Source organism: Dysidea avara, chromosome 11, assembly GCF_963678975.1.
Source record: "Dysidea avara chromosome 11, odDysAvar1.4, whole genome shotgun sequence".
Lineage (NCBI taxonomy): Eukaryota > Metazoa > Porifera > Demospongiae > Dictyoceratida > Dysideidae > Dysidea > Dysidea avara.
In genome coordinates, this window is record NC_089282.1 from 15,638,207 (window position 1) to 15,662,400 (window position 24,194).

General features: G+C 37.0%; 1 protein-coding gene across 1 annotated transcript in view; it reads right to left on the reverse strand.

Moving 5' to 3' along the window:
- Positions 1-9,953: 9,953 nt before the first annotated feature.
- Positions 9,954-24,194, reverse strand: part of LOC136237615 (uncharacterized) — a 65,096-nt gene continuing 50,855 nt past the window's right edge. Inside the window, exons 9-11 of the mRNA XM_066027826.1 lie at positions 21,472-21,597; positions 21,224-21,419; positions 9,954-10,197 (exon numbers count right to left, since the gene is read on the reverse strand). Coding sequence (XP_065883898.1) covers positions 10,130-10,197; positions 21,224-21,419; positions 21,472-21,597 — 390 coding nt within the window. The 3' untranslated portion in view covers positions 9,954-10,129. The remainder of the gene's footprint in view (positions 10,198-21,223; positions 21,420-21,471; positions 21,598-24,194) is intronic.

Sequence of the window (24,194 nt, forward strand, 5' to 3'; positions counted from 1 at the left end):
CGGAGGATATTGTTGCATCTCTAGTATGTACACTCTATCAGTACAACCTGTCTTAATGGCCACCAGTATAGAAAGACAACCTCTCTTGAAAAGCCAATTCCAATTGAGAATTTATACACTGTTACCTGCTTATTGAGTGAAGGTGGCAATAAACAAGTTCCACCGTAATTTATACACATGGTCTGATCTGTATATCATGTTCTGTCAGTGGATGAGAACCACTTGGCCAGGACAAAATGTGACCCAAATGTCCTGGATGATCCATACTCAACCCACTTATGACCCAGTGGCACAATGGAATTGAGTATAGAGAATACATTTATATTTATTTCTAAGATGTGTGGATGTGTGGACACATTACAACACATTACATGTACATACAAGACATGCTACGTACTGTTTTAGCATTTCAAGTCACCACATTATGCACAGACCAGTCAACAATGCTTCATAGTGCCCATCAATAAACCTGAAGAAAAGTTACGAAAAGTAAAAATTCACATAAGTACAATGAAACCTCATCAATATGGCCAGCTGTGGAACCAAAAATTTGGCCTGAATAACAAGGTGGCCTTATGAATGTGGAAGATTGCTCTCTACACAAAATGACACATTCAGAGATGGATGATACAGTAACACATTGTGACTTCAATACTCGTGATGTGTCACTGCTAGGCAGCAACCATATACATGGCACTGCCAATGTACAACATCGCACTTGCTTGTACACACAATTTTGCTCAAGATTTTACAAATTGGTAATTAAGGGGTGTGGAAACTAGCTGCTCGCTCGAAAGACTGTGTGGCAGCTGTTTCCCTTCTGTACAAGTGGCCACCAAGACAGGTCCACTGTGGATGAAAGCCAGGCATTAGATATTTGGTATTTCATGTGTTGAAGGCATTCCAGGGCTTCCGGTAGTCTCAAATTTCACCACAGTTTAACTCAGGCAGTGTTGTGGTCACCACTAAACCACTGGAATGCTGTGTTATGTGAAAAATATATCCTATGGATAATGACTTCATCACTTTCTTCATCAGGAGCTTATAAGGACCAATAGTGAAACTTTTTACACTTTGGGCTGACAGCCAACTGCCTAAGTCTGAAGCAGTGCCTTTGGTGCTCTAACAGATTGGCTGCCCCCTTGCTGCCAGCACTCACTGTCTCATACGTTGTCACACACTAAATCCATTTCTATAGCCAGTTAGAACAGTATGCTTCTTACCTTTTTTATGGCGCAAAATGCAGCGACCTCTTTAAAAAGCTAGGTCAGAAAATTTTTGTCCCTACGGCCTGAATAATAACCAGCTTTCACTGTACTATTAGTGATTAGTGATCATGGAGGATTATTTATTAAGATACTAAGATATACAAATGCTACAACCTCTAAATATAGCAGTAAATTTTTTACCCTGGTCCAATGTCTAATAATCGTGAGAGACTCTACTGTGACAAATACATGTTTATCATGATATGTGCTAATCGCCTTTTTACAATAAGTTTTACAGCACAAATACATGTATAATTAAACTCACCAATTGTGACTAAATCCCTTCAACACGAAAAGACAAGTAATGAGACAACCTCGGAGACAACAGCCTCACAAGCCTATTCTGCACTGTTAAAAATAAAGAGTAACCACCACTCTGAGAGTTCCCAGTGTAGGGAGGATTTAACACCCCATGGAGAGTAACCAACACTCTGAAGAGAATAACCATTACTCTGAAGAGTAAGTGACACCACCTTCAGAGCATGTACTGTGTTACTCCCCAGTTACTCCTTTGGAGTAATGGTTACTCGTCAGGGGTGTTAAATCCTCCCTACACTGGGAACTCCTTGAGAGTTGTGGTTACTCTTCATTTTAACAGTGTGGTGCACTTATATAATAGTAATATAAATTTTAAAGGCATTTATTTACTACAGGAAATAATTACGCGCCCCTCTATTGTCTCTGTACATACTTGCCTTTTCTATTCTCATTTCATTTCACAAGATCTCTTGGCAGGGGCGTAGCTTCTTCACTTGAATTAGTCAATGCTTGAAGTAGATCGAGGTACTTTAATAGAACAGTCACATTTCTACAAGTGCCATATTTTTATATTGTAAAGTGTGTAAGTAGCTAGTAATTTAAAAACTATACAATCCAATGCTAAGCAGAAGTTGTAACTATGCTAAATATTGATTGCAGTGTTACAGCTATTTTGTGACTGCTCTAATAGAGTATTTTGATCGTTTTAATGCAGTACAAGATGAAAGGCAAAGTGTTATTAAGGGTTTACTAGTTAAAATGGGTGTTAGTTGACTGCATTTGCATGCCACTAACAGGGCCGCCCAGAGAAATTAGGGGGCCCAGGGAAAAGAGTTAAAGAGGGGCCCAGGGGCAAGGAAGGGTCTAGATCCTGACTGCTCTATTAGAGTATACTGATCTTTCTTTATTAAACAGGTATTCAAGGGGCCCCTTTTGGGCGGGGGCAGGGAGCAAAATACCCCAGTTACCCCCCCATGTGGGCAGCCCTGGCCACTAAAATTACAGTTATATTTTAATATTCTGTCACTGTAATCTGGGGTTTCTGTCAAAACCATGGAAACTCATGACCTACTGTTATCAACAGTGCATTGCTTATTCTAACAAAAAGTATTGAAATCCCATCCAAAAACAGCTTATAGCTGTAAAAAAGTGCGCGTCCAAGTAAAGCAGAGGTAACTGCGACAAAAAGTAATGATATCATAATGCGGCCATGTACGAGGTGTGCAAGTTGTAAAATTCATATTAGCTAATCAGATAATACAATGTTATTGTTAAAGTGTTAATGAGAACTATGTGCTGCTAGTTTATAAGTGTGTGAGCATCTTCATAAATGCCACACAAATTTAATTCTCAATAAAGCAATGTGTATAGATTCTCTGATAGTAATAAATAGTTTGAGTTTGGCCGCCTTTCCTGTATACGGCAATGCTACGAACAAAGGAAAAGTGGTCAAACTCAAACTATTTATTGCTATCAGAGAATCTATACACATTGCTTTATTGAGAATTAAATTTGTGTGGCATTTATGAAGATGCTCACACACTTAAAAACTAGCAGCATCACATAGTTCTCATTAACACTTTAACAATAACATTGTATTATCTGATTAGCTAATATGAATTTTACAACTTGCACACATCGTACATGGCCGCATTATGATATCATTACTTTTTGTCGCAGTTAACTCTGCTTTACTTGGATGCGCACTTTTTTACAGCTATAAGCTGTTTTTGGATGGGATACAAGTAACAGATTGCAGATGGTATATATAATCCAGCTATGAAAACTATTCTCTGTTGGTTGTTGATTGCATGCATATTGATTATATACCTCATTGTTCATGCATGTGTATGCATACACTACATGTGTGTAGGATCAGTGATTAGCAGCAAAAATATAATTCCTTGAGGCTGTACTGGACAAACACAGACTAATGTATGAGGTAATGCCATATATGGCCAACATTCTGTGCAACTTGTTTCTGATGCAACACATTACAATAATGCCAAGTGTTCGTAATATTATGGACTATATACATCAACAAAAATACTATGTCATTAGTGTATAATACACTAGGGCTAGATTAGCTGGTTAGCCGTACATACATGTCTGTGGAATTTCCTGCAAGATGATATCAGACAACTAAATTCAAAAGTGTCAAAATCAATTAATGAACTTATATATGCACAAGGCTACTAATATTATAAGTCATCCAATACATTTGTATGTAGCATAACTTCAAAAACTGCTATATAGTTGTAATGCAGGTTTTCTAAAGGCATCATGGTTGTTTTTTCCACTTAACAAATTATTATAAACTCGGCCTGGCTTCACCATGTTGCTACAACAACAGATGTTGTGTTGCATGTGCAAAATTAATGTGAGAGTATCTCAATCTTGCGTTACAAGCACTGAATAAGCTACTAGGAGCACTTAGCTTGATAAATGTACGTATTTGTGACGTCACATTATTGCGTTTCCTATCCCTTTTATCAAGAGTTAATAATATATTATGTACTCTATTATCTACGATAAAATCAAACCGGCAGTCATACAACAATACATCTAATTTAGTTTTAAAGTCCAGTACATTAGGTGCAGATACAATTTCGTGGGGTAAGGTGTTCCAATTATTGACGATTCTTTGTGAAAAACTATAACCTCTAATAGCAGTGTTGAAGCGATTTTTGTAAAGTTTGAGTCCATTTGATCAGATGGGACTTTAAAAGTTAAAAAAATTAGTCTTTGTCCACAGATACTTAATTGTTCAGGATTTTGTAAGTCATAATCGGATCCATTCTGGTTCGACGGTAAAGTAAGCTGGGTAGATTAAAATCTTGGAGTCTTTCAGAGTATGTCAAATTATAGAAGGAGGGTATAAGTTTTGTGGCTCTTCTTTGAACTGCTTCTAACTTACGGATGTTTTTCATAAGATGAGGGTTCTAGACAGTTGACGCATAGTCTAAAATTGGGCGAACAAGAGTAACGTATAATAATCTTATTGTGTTGGCATCCCTGGAGGCAAAGGTACATTTAATAATTTCCAATACCCTGTTAGCTTTCATTACAATTTGATTAACATGATATATAAACTTCAAATCTTTATCAAATACTACATCCAGATCTTTTTCCTCCACAACCATGGAGATCACATTTGCTTCATTTTCGGAGGGGAAATAATACTCCGTGTTTGATGAAGAATGTCCAATTGTGCTGTAGTGACATTTAGGAAGGTTAAGAAAGGATAACCATGTGTCACACCATTGCAAAGTGGAATCATTGTCTTCTTGCAGAATGGAAGAATCTTCAGATGAGCAGATGGGGTGATAAAGTTTTGTGTCATCAGCAAAGATACCCAAATAGCTCTGTATACAGTCAGGTAGGTTGTTGACATATATAATAAATAAGATGGGACCGAGCACACTACCCTGTGGGACACCACTAGTGACAGTAGACCACTCAGAGAGTGCTCCACGAACAACTACTCGTTGCTTCCTGTTTGATAAAAAAGCTTTAATCCAACGAAGTACCAAGCCATTAACATCATATGCTTCTAACTTAGTCAACAAACATCTGTGGGGAACTTTATCGAAAGCTTTTTGGAAATCTAGGTACACAACATCAACACTAGTTCCATCATCGATACACCTAGTCCAGTGTTCCATAACAGTCAATAGCTGCGTCTCACAAGATCTCCTGCTACAAAATCCATGTTGCTCATTGCAAAAAAAAGTTCACCCTTCTTATGAATGGCAGTGACTGTTGCTAGTTTCCAACATGAAGGAAAAGAGGACTCCTATAATGATTAAATAGGAGATAGAGGGGTAAAATAAGTCCATCTTTGATTTCTTTCAACACACGTGGGTGACAGTTGTCTGGGCCACAAGATTTATTTGGCTTAAACCGGTTGAGTTCAGTCAATATAATATCACCATAATATTGCCTAAGTGGTGGCCCATAGATTTATCTGGTAAAGATGGCAGATCTGTTTCTGGCTCAATAGTAAATATATTAGAGAAAAAATCATTTAAACATTGAGCTGTTTCACGATCAGAACAGGTGAATGATCCATCCCCTTTCCGTAAGGACATGATGTCACAACGTGTTTTCACATTCTCTCTAACATATTTCCAGAACATGGATGGATTTGGTTTGACACTATCAACAAGCTTAAGTTCAAAATGGGATTAGCCCTTTTAACAGTACCAGTGGTAATGTTTCTCTTTGTGGTGTAGGAAAGATAATCAACATGATGGTGAGTAGCTTTATAGGTGTTCCATGCTTTATGTTTCTGTTTAATTGCTTTAAGAGTAGAAGAATTTAGCCACTTAGCTTTAGAATTAGATTCAAACATTTGAGTAGGAACATATTTGTCGATAAGAAATAGCGGTTTAAGAGTGGAAAAGTAGCCACATTTTCTCAGTATTGAGTCCTTCAAAGAGTACTTCCCAGTTGGTGTTCAATAAAATCTCTAGTCATTGATACATAATCTCCATGGTTATATAGGTATTTAGATACACTATGGCATTCCACTGTGCGATAACACAAAAAGACAAACTCTATAACAATATGATCGCTTTTTCCAAGTGGCGATAAAGAGGTCATACTAGACACTGTTTTTTTATCGTTGGTTAACATAAGGTCCAGCAAGGAAAGCACTTGGTTGCTTCTAAATCTAGTGGGAAATGTGACATGTTGGATAAGATATAGGTCATCCAATAGGCTTAGAAAGGCCTCATTGTAAGTATTAGCAAGTGTGACAGTTAGAGATGTCCAGTTTATGTAGGGCATGTTAAAATCACCGACAAGTGGATGAGACACACCAACATCAATCAACAGCTTGTGTTAACAAAGAGCACAGGAGGTCGAAGTTTAGTGAGTCACTGTTAGGGGAATGATAAATCACACCCAAGAGTAAGCAGTCATTACCGGATAAGAGGATATGGCACCAAATGGACTTGGAATATATCACAGAGCACAAAACATCATCCTTGTAAGCACGAAGACTTGAGTTAACAAAAATACAAACTCCTTGTTTGTGAGGTTGAAAATTATTACAAAAAGTGTTTTACCCTTGGATTCACCAAATTTCGGCTTGATCTCTGTATGAGCCACAATATCAGGTTTGTCAACTGAGATTCTGGTGTTAAGCTCACCTAATTTATTGGACAATGAATCTGCATTTGTATACCAACATTTCAAAGATTTAAAAGTTGGATTAGATTTGTCATGTGGAGGGTCAGGGATTGGTCAGGGTCAGAAAATCCATTAGAGGCAGCCGAGACTGAATAGCCTAGGCTACACATGCTGCTGGTCTGCTTCTGCTTGAGTAGCGTCCATAGAACTATTTACAGGTGGGGTTTTACTAACAATTTGTCCTCTACGCATTATCAGTTCACTTTCGCCATTTCTTTCGCGTCTGAGCAATTCTTCACGTAATAACTTGTTATCCTGTCTCTCTTTTAGAGAGAGATCAGGTGTGATATAGATATTTTGATGAACTCCTGAAAGACCCTTCAACTTTTTAGCATTTGATAATAGTAGACGTTTATGTTGAAGGTTACAAAGATGGACCTTTAGGAGTCAGGATCTTCCTTCTATTTTTTTGCCTAGACGCACAGTGCTAGAAACATCAACTGATCCAATAACAATTTTATCAGCGATGTCGGCAACAGCATGGGTGTCATGAGTAATGCAAGTAGTGGACTCAGTTGATTCAGATCCAGGTACATTGTGTAAGATTATTTTTCTTTGCGGCTTTCTCTATCTCTGTATTCATTAATTACTTGTGAAGCTGAGATAGCAGTAACAGTTCTATCAGGCTTGTGAGCAGAAGACAAGGACTGCATCACAGAATTACTGCTAGGTAAGTTTGTTGTAATCTTTTTTTCAAGCTGCTGGAAGCGAGAATCAATTTGATCATTAATTCTGGCTGCCAGGTCAGTTAACTGAGTTTGTAATACTTTGATTTGCTCGTCTACAGTGGACTAGGTGTCTTTGCTTCCATTAAACTTTTCCAAGACTGTAGGTAGTTTGACAATGCATACACAGCAAAAGAACACAATTTGATCAGGGCAAGTGTTTAACATATCATATTGAGACTTACTCACGTTTGCACATTTTATATGTTGCCACTTTGCACACCAATGACATTCTACCGCATCATCCTCAACAATTTCTTTGCAAATTTCTCTTTCTGCTGAACTGGTAGCTGAACTGGTAGATGGAATACACTTCCTTTTCTTCTGCTTCTCTCTACCCATTGTGTATTCTAAATAAGGCCACCCTTTGGGCAACAAAAAACAGCGACAAAACAAACGACAGCAACAGGACACAGTTCAAACCTTTTGGGGCATTGTTAGTAGAATTTCCTGGCCACGGTACAACAGCTTTTAAGCAAGAATTTAGTAAGTTAGCAAGCAAGATGAATCAAGAATCAAACGATCACACTGAATCACGTGATTTTGTTACCTTGTAGAGAGTTCAGTTACAAAGAAACCATCATGTAGAGAGTTCAGCTGCAAACAAATCTCCCAGTAGAAAGTTCAGCTATGAACAGATCACCCTGTAGAGAGTTCAGTCAGAAACAAGTTATCCTGTAGAGAGATCAGCTAGAAGAAGTCACCTTGTAGAGAGTTCAGCTACAAAGAAACCACCATGTAAGGGAGTTCAGCTGCAAAAAAAACCACCTGTAGACAGTTCAGCTAGAACCAAGTCACCCTGTAGAGAGATCAGCTAGAAACAAGCCACCCTGTAGAGAGTTCAGCTGCAAACAAATCTCCCAGTAGAAAGTTCAGCTATGAACAGATCACCTTGTAGAGAGTTCAGCTACAAACAAATCACCCTGTAGAAAGATCAGCTAGAAGAAGTTACCTTGTAGAGAGTTCAGCTACAACGAAACCACCATGTAGAGAGTTCAGCTAGAACCAAGTCACCCTGTAGAGAGATCAGCTAGAAACAAGCCACCCTGTAGAGAGTTCAGCTGCAAACAAATCTCCCAGTAGAAAGTTCAGCTATGAGCAGATTACCCTGTAGAGAGTTCAGCTACAAACAAATCACCCTGTAGAAAGATCAGCTAGAAGAAGTTTCCTTGTAGAGGGTTCAGCTACAAACAAATCATCCTGTAGAGAGCTCAGCTAGAAACAAGTCATCCTGTAGAGAGATCAGCTAGAAGGATAACCCTGTAAGAGAGTTCAACTACGAAGAAATCACCCTGCAGATAGTTCAGCTACAAACAAGTCATCCTGTAGAGAGATCAGCTAGAAGGATCACCCTGTAGAGAGTTCAGCTAAAAAAACAAATCACCCTTTAGAGAGATAAGCCAGACAAAGTAACCCTGTAGAGATATTAGTAAGAAACAAACCACCTTGTAAAGAGTTCAGCCACAAACAATGTCACCCTGTAGAGAGTTCGGCTACATTTCAAGTCACTCAGTAGAGAGATCAGCTGCAAACAAGTTATCCATAGGAAATAATTGACATGTAATAAATGCATGTATTTGTATTGTATATATAAGTTGTGACCAGATTTGCAAAATGGTACCTTTTCCACACACAAAATTTGACCCATTTTTTGAACTTTGAAGCTTCACAACTTTTTGATCATTTTATATAATTGCCTGAAATTTTCCATGAATGAAGCTACAGTATCTGGCCGCAGTTTAAAACCAAGAGCAAGTTAATCAGTTTAAGGAGTCAGATGTTAAATCATTTTGTTTGCTGGTATGTGAAATTGGTGGAAAAGGTACCTTTTTGCAAATCCAGTCACATATGTATATTTACTGATAAAATCTGAATTAGTTAAAGCATTTAAAATCTGCTTCATCTTGTTCTTCTTCCTGTGGCAAAGAAAAAATGATAGGTTAAAAATTCCTAAAGCCAGCTATAGGCCGGCTTTTGGGTATACAAATACAAAAAGAAGTGAAATCTAATCCAAAACAGTCAGGCTGTAAAAAAATAGTGTGGCCCTCAGAAAGGCTATGGTGAAAAAAGATGTGAAATCCAAGGTGGTGGCCAAGAAATGGCTGTGATGGTAGGTTAATGGTAAATTTTAATAACGACAATTCAGGTGAATTTTGTGCCAAGGCTAAGCGGCACCAAATTCACCTGAATTGTCGTTTTTAAATTTTTACCATTAACCTACCATCACAGCCATTTCTTGGCCGCCACCTTGGATTTCACATCTTTTTCACCATAGCCTTTTTGAGGACCGCACTCTTTTTTTACAGCTTGGCTGTTTTGGATTAGATGTCTATAACATGAATACAATTGCATGAGAAACACAGATTTTTGAATTTATTTATGCATGAATTCTCTTCTAAAGGTACACTATAATCTGTAGGCATGGTCAACACAATGCAAAAGCACTCAGATCTAAAAATACAAGTGTATAAGATGTAAGTAACAAGGTCACAAACCTGTACAGCTAACATTAATTATATCCAACCCATTTTAGACTGCCTTCAATATACTTTTGCAATGAGATATTGTATATTCTAATCATAAATAATATTGCTAATAAACTGTTTTGTACATATATCATTGTATGCAATTAATAAAGTAACACATGCTCAATATATGGCAATTATGGTAGCTGCATCTTGACTAGGATTCCTCCTCTTCAGAGTCATCATATGCTGAGTGTTCACTTGACTGATTTACTGCTTCAAGACCTATTGGTAAACAACATAATTAATTTTGTGAACCAGTTTTTTAGTGGAACAGCAGCCTTTAGTAGATAGACTACATACCAAACTTAAGCTCTAAAATTAGTACCTCAAAATTTACTTTATTTTTTAACTTTCACACATACATCACATATTAATTGTATACACATTTAACAGATTTTGTCCTGAAATTTGGCATGCCTCCCAAGGAAAATTGTAGTTTTAATTTTCATTGGAATCCAACAAAGATCTGCAGGGTTGGGAACAATCATTAATACCTGGTTAATGACAATTACATCATTGCAGCCATTTTGATTTCACACTTTTCACCATGGCTCTTTGAATTCCACACACTTTTCAACTTGGCTGTTTCGTATACTTTGTATTTGTAAATGGTAAGCCCCAAAACTGCTCTATGGTTAACTTTAGCACTTTTATTTGTGAATGCTCAATTGTAGTGTAGCTGCCCTAGCTATTAGAGTAACTCATCTTGTACCTGTTACATATGATTAGTAGTTTTTGTTCTAGCTCCACTCAGATTTTAAACCACTAAGAGGCACTGCTATGGTAACTGATCTATGTGTAGACTGTTTTTCACTTTATTTCCATATAATTATTGTACTTTGCGTGGGAGAATCAAAGCAATGCCGCATATCGTATTGTCCATACAGTACTAATCAACTGCAAAACAGTACTGTATGAGTCATACAGTACAGTTATGCAGCTAATTGGGCAAATACAGTACAGTTATGCAGAGAATTTATTTAAGGAATGTTACATAAACAACACACTGTAAATCACTAAAACCAGCCAAACTGATCCTACAAGTTTGTTCTACGGCTAGAAACAGATTGTATAAACACATACTGATCATCTGATCATGAAGCTTTTTAAACACGACTCCTTTAAGACAGCACAATTGATCACGTGTTTGACATTATAAATTGCTAAAATTAGCCAAACTAATCCTATTGGTTCGTTCTACGACTAGAAATAGATTAGTTAAACACTTACTGATATCCTGATCACCGAAAGTCGCAGCGGTTTGAGTACTAGAGAAAATTGCTCTAAGCCAGACAACCAGGAAGTACAATATAACAGTTAAAGCACTGCCTATGCTTGTGTGTATGAAAAATACAGCACTCGGGGGTGTCTCAAGGTGAATACAGCACTCGGCTTTGCCTCGTGCTGTATTAGCCTCTCGACATGCCCCCTCGTGCTGTATTTTCTATAGACACGTGCGGCAGTGCTTTAACTATAATAAAGAGTTTACCTTGCGGGTAGGACAACACATTAGTTACTTTACAATAATACAAGGATACCTATATGTACACGCAGTAAATGGCTATGAGGATTATAGATTACGCTATTACTAATTTAACATATAACTGTCTGTGTGTTTATATACTCTTTCTGTGAGGTCTGCTAAATAACAATAACCTTTAAACTTTCCCAGTCAGGTAATCAGTTGGTCAGTTAGTCGATCAATCAGTCACTCAATAAAAAATTTGTAGCATTGGAGGCAATCTAAGTCATTATTCTGAACACGTTTGCGCTTGAGGTTACCAAACCATCACAAGCAAGCCATGTGATGCCTACAAGCAAGCCATGTGATGCCTAAGCCAGATTGTTGACACCTTCATGTTCAATTCTTAAGGAAACATAGCTTTCATTCTAAAATCTACCATAATTATAATGATTCCATAAATGTGGCCTGTACTATTATAGATGCCATTGTTACTTGTGGTATTGTTTCATTGTGCACTATATACTGTACAGATATATGTATTAGGGTTGTAGTGGGTCATGCAGCAATGCTCACCTCGTTGACCTGAATGGTAACCTGGATAGGACCCATATCTGACCCGGTTTAATTAATGCAGAGGCATGCACCAAGGACCAGATTTTAAAAGTCCACAGTCACAAGCTAGCCCTACAATTTTACAGTAGCATAGATTATACAGGTTATTACACTATAGGAAGGATTGCTTGCAAGAGGAAACATAAATGAGTAGCTAGCAAAGAGTACAGTAGTTTAACACCCATAATGAATAATCATTAAGTAGTAAGTCTACAATCAGCTCACAATTCCAGGCTATAGCCTGATACCAAATAGTTGCCTACAAGCAGCAACACTCAATCCTAATAAGTGGGCATGATACCATGCTGGTGCTCTGCAATATACCCATGTTTAGTCATACCAAAGTATTAACACCAAGGCACAACACTGAACTGTGATACCAAAATATCAAAAATACCAATTATATTGTAGTGTTTAATAGCAAAACACAAGGAATTAGACGTTGCATGTGGCAGACTTGGTAGCTGTGTACAAATTATGGTTGGAACAAAGGTTTGGAAGCTTCAAAACCTTCAGAGGTTTTTTAACCTTCGAAGGTGGTTTTACCCCTCCAAACCTTCATAACCATGGATATTGCCATGTTAAGCCATGTGCTTTCTAGGAAGCATGCAAATATCATTGACAAATTCATAGTATAATGTTGTAGTTTGAGCTAGAGCCTGTACTATACTGCAATAAAATGTGAGACCATATATGGGTATACACCCATCAGTTATGATCATTAATTACTAAAGTGGCATAATCAACAAAGTTTTGAAGGTTTGGTGGCTTTCTTACAAGAAGCTTCAGAAGGTAAAATTGACGCACACCACTAGTATCTAGATGATCATGATGTGAGCCATGGCAGTTTAAAATATTGGTGAAATAGGTCAGTTTCATGTAAGGGAAAGTATTTTAATTGATCTTTTAATTGTGGTTGCGCAACCACTGGATGCTGTGGTTAGCCATAAAAATGTACAGAAACCATTGGGAAACGGACAACCACGGACACAAAATCAATTGTCACATAGAATCTAATGGAAATATCCGAGTTTTTAAAGCAGCACTGTAGACTACATTGATTTCTACTCCCTGTGGTATTTGTCTGCTGTAAATACGCTAAGCCACTAGCAAGTTATGAGCCAATAAAGGTTAGAATGTGTGATAAAAATGTTTTCTGGAGACGAAACACACAAGCAGCTGCTTGTTATTCTTGTTTACCAGATGTACAGTATACAAGAGCAAGCTGTACTATCACCTGGATGATGTATCTGGGCTCCCTGAACACGCTGTTAACTTATTAGCTCTCATGCCAATTCAGCTCTTTCCTGCGAAGCGATTTGCAACAAAAACTATTGTTAAGACTTGTTGAAGTTCCTATGTTATTTTCTGACTTCGAACTTACAAATATCAGCTGTGGAAGGCCTTGTCTGGTGACATTTCTAACTTCACCACCCTATTAACTCGGGAATCTTTCGTCCTATTCACAGCGGACAACCACGAAACGAAAGAGAAATCAATGTAGTTTCTTTCCATGTACAGAAAATTAGAACATACCGTATACTTTGTAAGTTACCGAAGTTTTGCTGCCGGTTATCATCGTTTTCCCAATGGCTTCAATACATTTTTATGGGCATCCACAGCATCCAGTGGTTACGCAATAGACAATTAACACTGATTGCATTCTTAAACTGGCCTATTGGCTTGTTTTGTCAGTGAGAACTGCATCAACTGGCCCATTGCACTATTCAGTATCTTGTAAATAGTAGATTCAGTAGCCTCATTTACCAGACTTGTTGATATAACTTATAACCAGTTCATCAAAGCTAGCAAACAACCAGTGAATAGCCACTTAATTATGACCATGCAAGTCAATTTTGCAAAACACATCTTAGCTGTTGCATGCAATGCAAAACAATCACATACAACATTCACACTGTATTGTGTACTCATGTATGATTCACCAAAGTTATCACAATTATAATCAGCATGATCAAAATCCTTTTCTATGCACCAGGATAATGTATAGAGCAAGTGCCAAAGTAATAATGTCATAAAACGTACATGCACACTAATTCTAATCAAGTGCAGCAGGTAAACAGGTGCTTTAAGCAAAGTTTCATGCATCCCACAAGTTATGGATAACAAGGTTATAAATACATATTGCACTTTCCATAGCTGATAAGCACAAGTAGGCTAATCAAGGTTAGTCTTGGGGCACCACAAATGTCAACCAATATAACTGTCTTTGTAAGGCTATTCTCCAGCAGTGGTGTTCTGAGTTAATCATGCAAAGACCCATATATAGTGCAGATCACACCACAATCTTGGCCACATGACATTGTCACTTCATTGTACAACACCTTACATTATGTACTTCCATTGCAGACAAACTTTAGCAGAAAGTTCAAAACTGCAAGGCTACTTGCTTTGAGCAGCAATTATTCTTCTTATTTTTATTATTGCTTTACCTGTCTAAGGCAAAATGTATCCAAATTTTTGTAATAAAAACTATATAGTCAATGCTCCTTCTGCATGTTCACAATCCATGTATAAACCTGTATTCCATAGATCATTATCCACCCCAAGCTCCAAATTCTCATCGCCATTATTATGTACAAGGCTGTACCAGCACGCTTCATCCTTAGAAGATTGCATATAGCATCCCTGGTTCACATTGTATGCAATTTGCTATGAAAAGTTGTCTAAGCACTCATCATGTGTTTGGCAGTGCTGCCGCTGACTGATACCAAATTGACTGTTGTCATGAATTTGGTTGCCATAAATTATTTCCCTTCACACAAATCCCTATACAGTCTAGTCTTATTAACTGAAAATATTTTGTGGGTGTGATATTGTCTAGCCACAATTTTTAAATAACACCCAGAGAAAAGTTGCTGAGAACATTGTTTTCATGTGCTGCCTCTGAGTAACTGTAATACTTCCTAACTAAACCATAACAACTTATCTTTCTGATATTGGTAATATGAATGATGTGAGTACTGTCAGATTATCTATATACTAGCTATAGCAACACCGTGCAATGTGACAGTGTGTGCAATTAGGCTTTATTTTTCTTTTTTTGGTTATACCAATTCTGGCAATGCATTAAGTAGCAGAGAAGATTCCTGATTCCAGCTGCTATGGTTCCTTTGGCACATGTCTATAGAATGTATGTTGTTGGGAACCACTATAAGCTAGGACTATTTTCAGCATTTCACACAATTTTAAGTTCAATTGCAAGATTCTGACTCCCTAAATTTACAAGGTTTAGCTTTTTCAAGTGGGATAGCATGTACTAGATGTTGCTAGGCTGTGAATTAAGCACTCACGTCTAATCAGAGATAGAGTCTTCCAATACAGTCGAGATCATGTGCACTCATACTAAATATTTAGCCATATGTAGAAACTACATTCACAAGAGCTGCACAATTTTCAAGCATATTTTGCCTATTGCACAAGGCAGGGTACAGTATCAATTCTAAAATGTTCAGCTACACTGCATGCAATATATCAGTCTTCTCTGTACCCACCTTTTTGCATGCAGCCTTAGTAAACGACTAAATCAATCTATTAATGAATTTATAAAAAAGTTTTTAAAAATAGATAAATTAAAAAAAAAAGAAATTTAAAAAAAGGATCACTAAAAGAGCTACCAAACAAAAAGGGATTGCTGGGGTGGTAATGTAAACCACATCCCTATTTAGAGTCAAAATGTGACCGGGCTTGCAAAACTAGGGCATGTGGGTACAAGCTACATGTTGTCACACAGCATGTCACATAATATTGCTATAGAACATTTGCATTCTAAAGCCAATTTAATGCTGAATAAGCATTCTAAACTGCATGGCCTTAGCATGATGGCATATAGAGTTAGTCATGAAAGTTTTAAAAGTAGGCAACTTTTATGTGCCCACATGTCCTATTTTTGTAGGCCTGTTTACAAATAGAGATTTGTGGTTTACATTACCTCTCCCAACCATGCATTAAAAAAATTAATTAAAGGGTGGAGGAATGAGATGGAAACTTAGTTCATGCTACTAAAGGACTTAGCCCAAAAAGGCTTAGCCCAATTAAAAACAAATATAAGAAAAAATTAGGAATTTTAAACTAGAGAAGGGATCAACTAGAATATAGTGCGCCAATAAAAAGTACTGAAACAAGCTTGAGTTGGTATATTATGACAGCAAATTACTGTAACACAAAAAGAAGTGAATATCCATACTGCACTATGGAGTTACTATAATTGAAATGCACAGTAGGATCTTCAGTAGGGACCTTCTTCTAGTTTAATTTTTTTCTTATACTTGTTTCTGTTCTTTTTATAGAACTGGTGATCAATCTACATAACTAGTTTGTTTCATAAAGATGATTTGATGAAGCTATGGGTAGTCAATCAAAGAAGACGCCATCAATATTTTTTGTTGAACATATACTGTATAATTTTGTACATAGATTGGTGTACTGATATTCTACAACAACTGATTCAATTGATTAACTTATACATCTTATATGGTCTAAGACAAGTGTACAGGAAATAAATAAGTGACCTAGATGCAGGGGTACTAAGCTTTAAAGCAGCTGGAGCCCTGGCAAGGCAAACACACACACACAAAAGAAGCAAAACACACACAAATACATCAATTACTACATTAGATCTGACAGTTGAGGAGCAAGCACTGAAAATTCTGTCAGTATATACGTATGAGCAGGATATTGCAATTCTGGCAGCTTGATCAAACAATGGCTTAATGGTAACTTGCATGCATGAGATAGGGTGGTCAGTGTCTCAGGTGTCAAGTGCCCTGAGCAACCAATCTCAATTGTAACAAGCTGGGGATACAGGCCAGTACATCAGTGTTCATAGAATGAAATAACTTAGTACAAAGAACTTACACAGCAAAGCAGCGTGAAACCGTGCCAACTAATCAGCACATCTCTGTTCTACTTTGCTAAGAATGAGTCCTTATCTACCCCGGCATCGTCTGAAACAGTTTAGTTGAACTCAGACACACAAGACTAATCAGCACGTGCCTGTTCTACTTTGCTAACAAGGAGTTCTTATCCTCCAATCATCTGGAACAGTCAGTTAAACTCAAACACACAAGAAACAAACAATTAACAGTGTTCATATAATGAATACTGTAGTACAACTTACACAGGCAGCAAAGCAGTTCATTAATGAGAAACACAAGTGATTAAACCATGCCAACTAATCTATTCTACTTTGCTAAAAACGAGTTCTTATCCTACACTCATTGTCTGGAACAATCAGTTGAGTTCAAACAAATGAGAAACAAACATGAGCGAGCAGCATAGAAAATCAAGCAGCGTGTATTAAATAAATCAACAGGAAGCCACTAATGTGCTATCATGAATAAATGAACACCTTGCCTTGTCAGCAAAAAGAGCTGGGCACAAAGAAAATTCCATGTACTGGATAGAAGCCTTTAAATGCAGACAGCTTGATTTTGGAAAACTTCAATGGAAAATTCAATAATTTGTTTGATGTACTGTACATACATACATACTAACTGTGAAATAGCAAGCCTTCCTTCATAAGCAATGAGGTCATCTTCACTGAGACAATAACACAATTCTCATTCTTAAATAGCACTACGTATGTTACACATAAGCAACTTGATATAGCTACTCTAGACATAAAACTGGAAGATTTAACAATTACCACTAAGGGTCTCCATAGTTAGGGTGTTTGTTTTCATATATCACACCATGCACGGTGGCTATTAGAAGCATTATATGGGTATCTATGTTACTGCTATGAAAGTTCAGGGACAACAGACTGTCTAATTAAAATTGATACTGTTTCCTAGACTTGGTGACACCCTATATAGATTTTCCACAGCTTAAATCACACAATATGATAGTACTGTATAGTATAGGGACCACAAAGGAGTAGGTGTGGCCCATGAAAAAACATCACCCAAAAACCAGCCTCACTTTTCCCTGACGACAATGAAGCAGTATTGGTTAGTTAAAACTAAGCCCAAACAAGCCTTTGGATTACTCTAATAAGCTTTCAACCAGTTGCTATGAATTTTTTTTTTAAATTTATAAAATGGAATTTTCTACTGACTGACTGATGTCTTCAGACAAGCGTAACTTGATAATGGCTAAGGTTATGGGCTTGGTTTTTTTCACTGCTCGACGTTGCATTGGCCCGAGAGGTGCCTTTGGCATACCATAGTACATACAATGCATTCCTCATGGACTTACCAGTGTCCTCCTTTGTGTCCCATTCATCTTTGCTGACAGCGAAGTGTTGATTTGGTGGTAGCACATGATGATGGCTTTCCTTCGTAATGGAAAATTCTCTGTATTTTCATAGTGGCTACTTTGATTGCAGGGGTGCTTTTCGAATAGTTCATGTGTAATAGTGTGTAACGGGTTGAACATAGCTGACAATGAAGTGTACTGGATACTTTACTTTCAGACGATAATTGATAGTTGGGACGTCTAGCACCATTTCTTTCATTTGATGTGGTATGCATGGGTTCACCAGTCATAATAATTTTATTTTTCAAAAAAAGTTGACAGACAAGTAAACAAAAAAATCTTTGGAATTTTCAACTAGAGTAGAGACCATAGCACACTGATAAAAAGTACTGAAACAAGCTGGAGTAGTGCACAATATAGTAAAACAATAAGAAATGTTATATCTCTACTGTGCATGGTATCTTGAGCATAGTAGAGATACAAACATAGGTGGCGGAAAGGGGGGGGGCTAGGGGGCTTAGCCCCCTCTCAGAATGATATCACACCGAAATTATCTTTCTTGGAGTGGGGCTGAAAACCGTGATAAAGATCGAGATACTCTAATAGAGCAGTCACTCTAATAAAGTAGTCAGTGTGTAGCGAGCTATTAAAGGATTTTTATGTAGTTTATCAGCTAGAAATGGTAGCTGGTGAGGTGGAAAGCTCTTGTCAGTTGGTTGCGACCTTTTTTTTTTTTTTTTTTTTTTTTTTGGTCTCACCTTACCAAACTATAGAAATAAGTCTGGGTCAGCCCAGCCCCCCCTCATATCAACTACTTGCTCCGCCGCTGGATACAAACACTTCTTATTGTTTTACTTAACGTGCACTACTCCAGCTTGTTTCAGTACTTTTTTATCAATGTGCTATAGTACCTACTCCAGTTGAAAATTCCAATTATTTTGTGTACTTGTACTATAATTGACCAATCACTGTTCAGAATATGAATAAAAGCATAATAGCATAATCTACATCTACACCTTTCATATTCAAATATAGAAATACCACATATATACCATGAGCAATTATTATGCAATATGGTAGTACATACTGTAAAGTAGGATCCCCCAAACAAAATAGTGCCCCCAAAAATCACCACAGGAATATTTTCATGACAAAAAGTGCCTTCATGGAAGTTATAGCATTGCTAAACCAAATCCATTATTTAAAACAAGAAAACTCTTTAAAAACTATATTATTTTAATTTCTAAAAAAATTGCCCTCAACATCCAAAATTGGTCTACAGGCCTGCCAGCCTGCCTGACCATGGTTGCAAAGCTAGAGGTTAGAAAATGCAATAGCTATACATCTACAATTTTATGCCACAATACTTGACTCATAACATGTGCCTTTTGGGGTTCCAACAAGTGCCTGCCTTCTGCACCTTGTCTTTCTTTTATTTTCAGCCATGCTGTAACTGGTAGTCATGCAATGAAACCATACCAAAACATTCATTTTCCACATCAATGTTTTCCATAATTAGATGCCACAAAATTTTTTAACACTTAAATCCACGTACACCAATAAACCAAAATTTACACATGACTGTAAACAAAGCAATGTAACTTACGAATCGTTCTTCGTATGGATATGTAATCAACACCACTTTATTCCTAAGAATTAAAATGACACCTGGAGGTTTACCCTATCACAAACGCCTAGGGCCAAAACTCACCCTGAAACTGTTGTTACATAAAATAAGCACACATATCTTTTACATACTTTTAGAAAATAGTTAATATCTCCTTTCTACTTTATCAGATTTGTATGAAATAAACATGAGGTGATTTCCCATTCAATATCAAGTCAAGCCATATATAGCTCATGTGATTTAATTAATTGTTATTATGGCTGCCATCACGAGTATTGAGAAATAACAGAAAATTGAGTTGTCATTTTTCATTGCTCCATAACAAGTAAGCCTCTGTTGTTAGAGTGGCTATTTAGACTTCCTCAAGTAGCCCAATAAATAAACTTTCTGTTGGTATATGGTTTTAGGCTAATAAGAGTTAGGCTAGTCTAGTCTGGCATTTAAAATGGTTTTGTGTAATCACATATTCCTTAAAATTATGTGTGGGTTCAATGAATAAAGTGTTCATACTGCTGTAAGATACTCAATAGATACCATACCTGTAGCTGCACAATTAGAATGGCCACACCCCTTTATGAACTAATAACAACAAGCACAGCACATGCTTAGTACGATATTCTAATAGAACAGTAACACGTGTAAATCATAGCTGCATGCTATAACAAAAACTACTAACCAAACTAATTAAAATGAAGTTGGGATCTAAATAATAGTTAGACATCGAAATACAGGGTTCTGCGGAATTTAGAAACCCAAAGGGCCCTGTGTTGTGATGCATGAGCAAAGCGAGGGTGCTACTACAGAGCATGAGGGTTTCTAAATTCCATAGAACCCTGTGCTTTGATGTCTAATTATTTAGACCACAGCTCATTGTTGTACCTTCACTTGTGAGACAAGAAATGTAGCATTAACAAGCCCAATATACCTCCCTGTAACTTGTTACGCACATTACAGCACTTGCCATCCAGTTAAACACCCATGCATTGCCAATGTTACAGGCACGTAATTGCTGTGTTTTGTATCACCCCAGAGACAGAGATCTATTGAGACATGAACAAGGAATCTGCAGGATTTAGATACCTGTAAGTAGCAGGTAAAATTTGAGTATTTCACTTTGCTCTGGTATAAGTGGTAAAAAGTAGTGAAACAAGAGATGAATGATGGTATTACAACACAGCACTTGGGAAAATCCTAGGCCTACTTTGGCATTGAACAAAACAATTATGACATGTCAATGTAGGGATTTTCACATATACCTATGTTGTAATAGCTACCATCATTCATATCTCTTGTTTCATGTAATATACAGGTTATCAGTATAATGTTACCTGGTACATGGAGGTTCCAAGTACAAAGCACTTTTTCACTCTGGATGCATATATAAAAGTTAATATTCAACTTTGCTCTTGAGTTTTGACGGTTTACTCCAATCTTAAAACATGGTGGATAGCAATGTTGTTCAGTTTCTCTAGAAATACCATGGGTATCTTGAAAACTCTGAAGTATGATTTCACTTGAGCGTATCTACAATTAAGTAGACATGCACTGACAGAACTATAAAAATACACATAACTACCTTGAAACGACAAACATCACAGCTATAAGCCCGCTGGCGCAATTGGAGTTCTTCATTCCCAGCTATTTCAAACATAATACAGTTGTCTTGAATCATTTCCCTTTTTTTGTATATGTTTTCAGTTAACTGATAATGACAATAAACAATTTCAAAATATGATGATAAAAACATCATAAGCAAGTACACAATGTGTATATTTCAGTGTTTACTTAACCTAATGTTTAAATATTATGGTATAAACATCAAGACCATAAGAACAACATTGTCATGTGATCATTTATTGAAAAGGCTTTTTCAAAATAAATATTTCTAAGCAGACATATAATATCAGCAACAGCAGTAGAAAACCCTTTATTAACACATGACGCTGCAAAATAATGCTCAAAATTAAACATACATGGCATTTAAGATTTGATACATATAAGATCACATCTGTTTATAAGACTGTGATGTACATAAATTCTAGTAAGACATATATAAATGTTCATTATTGTTTAAGATAAAGCAGGTTGCTGAGGTTTCAAGTGTTTAACAATTCAAAAATTGCCTTTCACATACACATACACATTTATAGTATGCTGGTATGAGAAACAAGCCTTGTAATGATAATCCCATCCAAAAACAGCTTATAGCTGTAAAAAAAGTGCGCGTCCAAGTAAAGTAGAGTTAACTGCGACAAAAAGTAATGATATCATAATGCGGCCATGTGCGAGGTGTGCAAGTTGTAAAATTAATATTAGCTAATCAGATAATACAATGTTATTGTTAAAGTGTTAATGAGAACTATGTGATGCTGCTAGTTTTTAAGTGTGTGAGCATCTTCATAAATGCCACACAAATTTAATTCTCAATAAAGCAATGTGTATAGATTCTCTGATAGTAATAAATAGTTTGAGTTTGGCCACCTTTCCTTTGTTCGTAGCATTGCTGTATACAGGAAAGGCGGCCAAACTCAAACTATTTATTACTATCAGAGAATCTATACACATTGCTTTATTGAGAATTAAATTTATGTGGCATTTATGAAGATGCTCACACACTTAAAAACTAGCAGCATCACATAGTTCTCATTAACACTTTAACAATAACATTGTATTATCTGATTAGCTAATATTAATTTTACAACTTGCACACCTCGCACATGGCCGCATTATGATATCATTACTTTTTGTCGCAGTTAACTCTGCTTTACTTGGACGCGCACTTTTTTTACAGCTATAAGCTGTTTTTGGATGGGATTTCAATACTTTTTGTTAGAATAAGCAATGCACTGTTGATAACAGTAGGTGAGTTTCCATGGTTTTGACAGAAACCCCAGATTACAGTGACAGAATATTAAAATATAACTGTAATTTTAGTGGCCAGGGCTGCCCACATGAGGGGGGGGGGGGGGGGTAACTGGGGTATTTTGCCCCCTGCCCCAGCCCGAAAAGGGCCCCTTGAATACCTGTTTAAAGAAAGATCGATGTACTCTAATAGAGCAGTCAGGATCTAGACCCTTCCTTGCCCCTGGGTCCCTCTTTAACTCTTTTCCCTGGGCCCTCTAATTTCTCTGGATGGCCCTGTTAGTGGCATGCAACTGCAGTCAACTAACACCCATTTTAACTAGTAAACCCTTAACAACACTTTGCCTTTCATCTTGTACTGCATTGAAACGATCAAGATACTCTATTAGAGCAGTCACAAAACAGCTGTAACACAACAATCAATATTTAGCATAGTTACAACTTCTGCTTAGCATCGGATTGTATAGTTTAAATTACTAGCTACTTACAGACTTTACAATATAAAAATATGGCACTTGTAGAAATGTGACTGTTCTATTAGAGTATCTCGATCTACTTCAAGCATTGACTAATTCAAGTGAAGAAAAGCTACGCCCCTGCCAAGAGATCTTGTGAAAAGAAATGAAAATAGTAAAGAAAAGGCAAGTATGTACAGAGACAATAGAGGGGCGCGTAATTATGTCCTGTTGTAAATAAACGCCTTTTTAAAATTTATATTACTACTAAATAAACGCACCAGAATAGGCTTGTGTGGCTGTTCTCTCCAAGGTTGTCTCATTACTTGTTTTTTCGTGTTGAAGAGATTTAGTTGCAATTGGTGAGTTTAACTATACATGTATTTGTGTTGTAAAACTTAATTGTAAAAAGGCGATTAGCACATATCATGAAACTAGGTTAGGTAATCCTAAGGCTGCAGCACATGTTGTTGTAGACCTTCAGTGCTGGTTACTGTAAATTGTTAATAATAAATAAATAAATAAACATGTATTTGTCACAGTAGAGTCTCTCATGAAGTCACGATTATTACGAGACATTGGACCAGGGTAAAAAATTTACTGCTATATTTAGAGGTTGTAGCGTTTGTATATCTTAGTATCTTAATAAATAATCCCCCATGATCACTAATCACTAATAGTACAGTGAAAACTGGTCATTATTCAGGCCGTAGGGACAAAATTTTCTGACCTTGCCTTTTAAAGAGGTGGCTGCATTATGCGGCCTTAAAAAAAGGTAAGAAGCATGCTGTTCTAACTGGCTATAGAGATGGATTTAGTGTATGACAGCGTTTGAGACAGTGAGTGCTGGCAGCAAGGGGGCAGCCAATCTGTTAGAGCACCAAAAGCACTGCTTCAGACATAGGCAGTTGACTGTCAGCCCCAAGTGTAAAAAGTTTCACTATTGGTCCTTATAAGCTCCTGATGAAGAAAGTGATGAAGT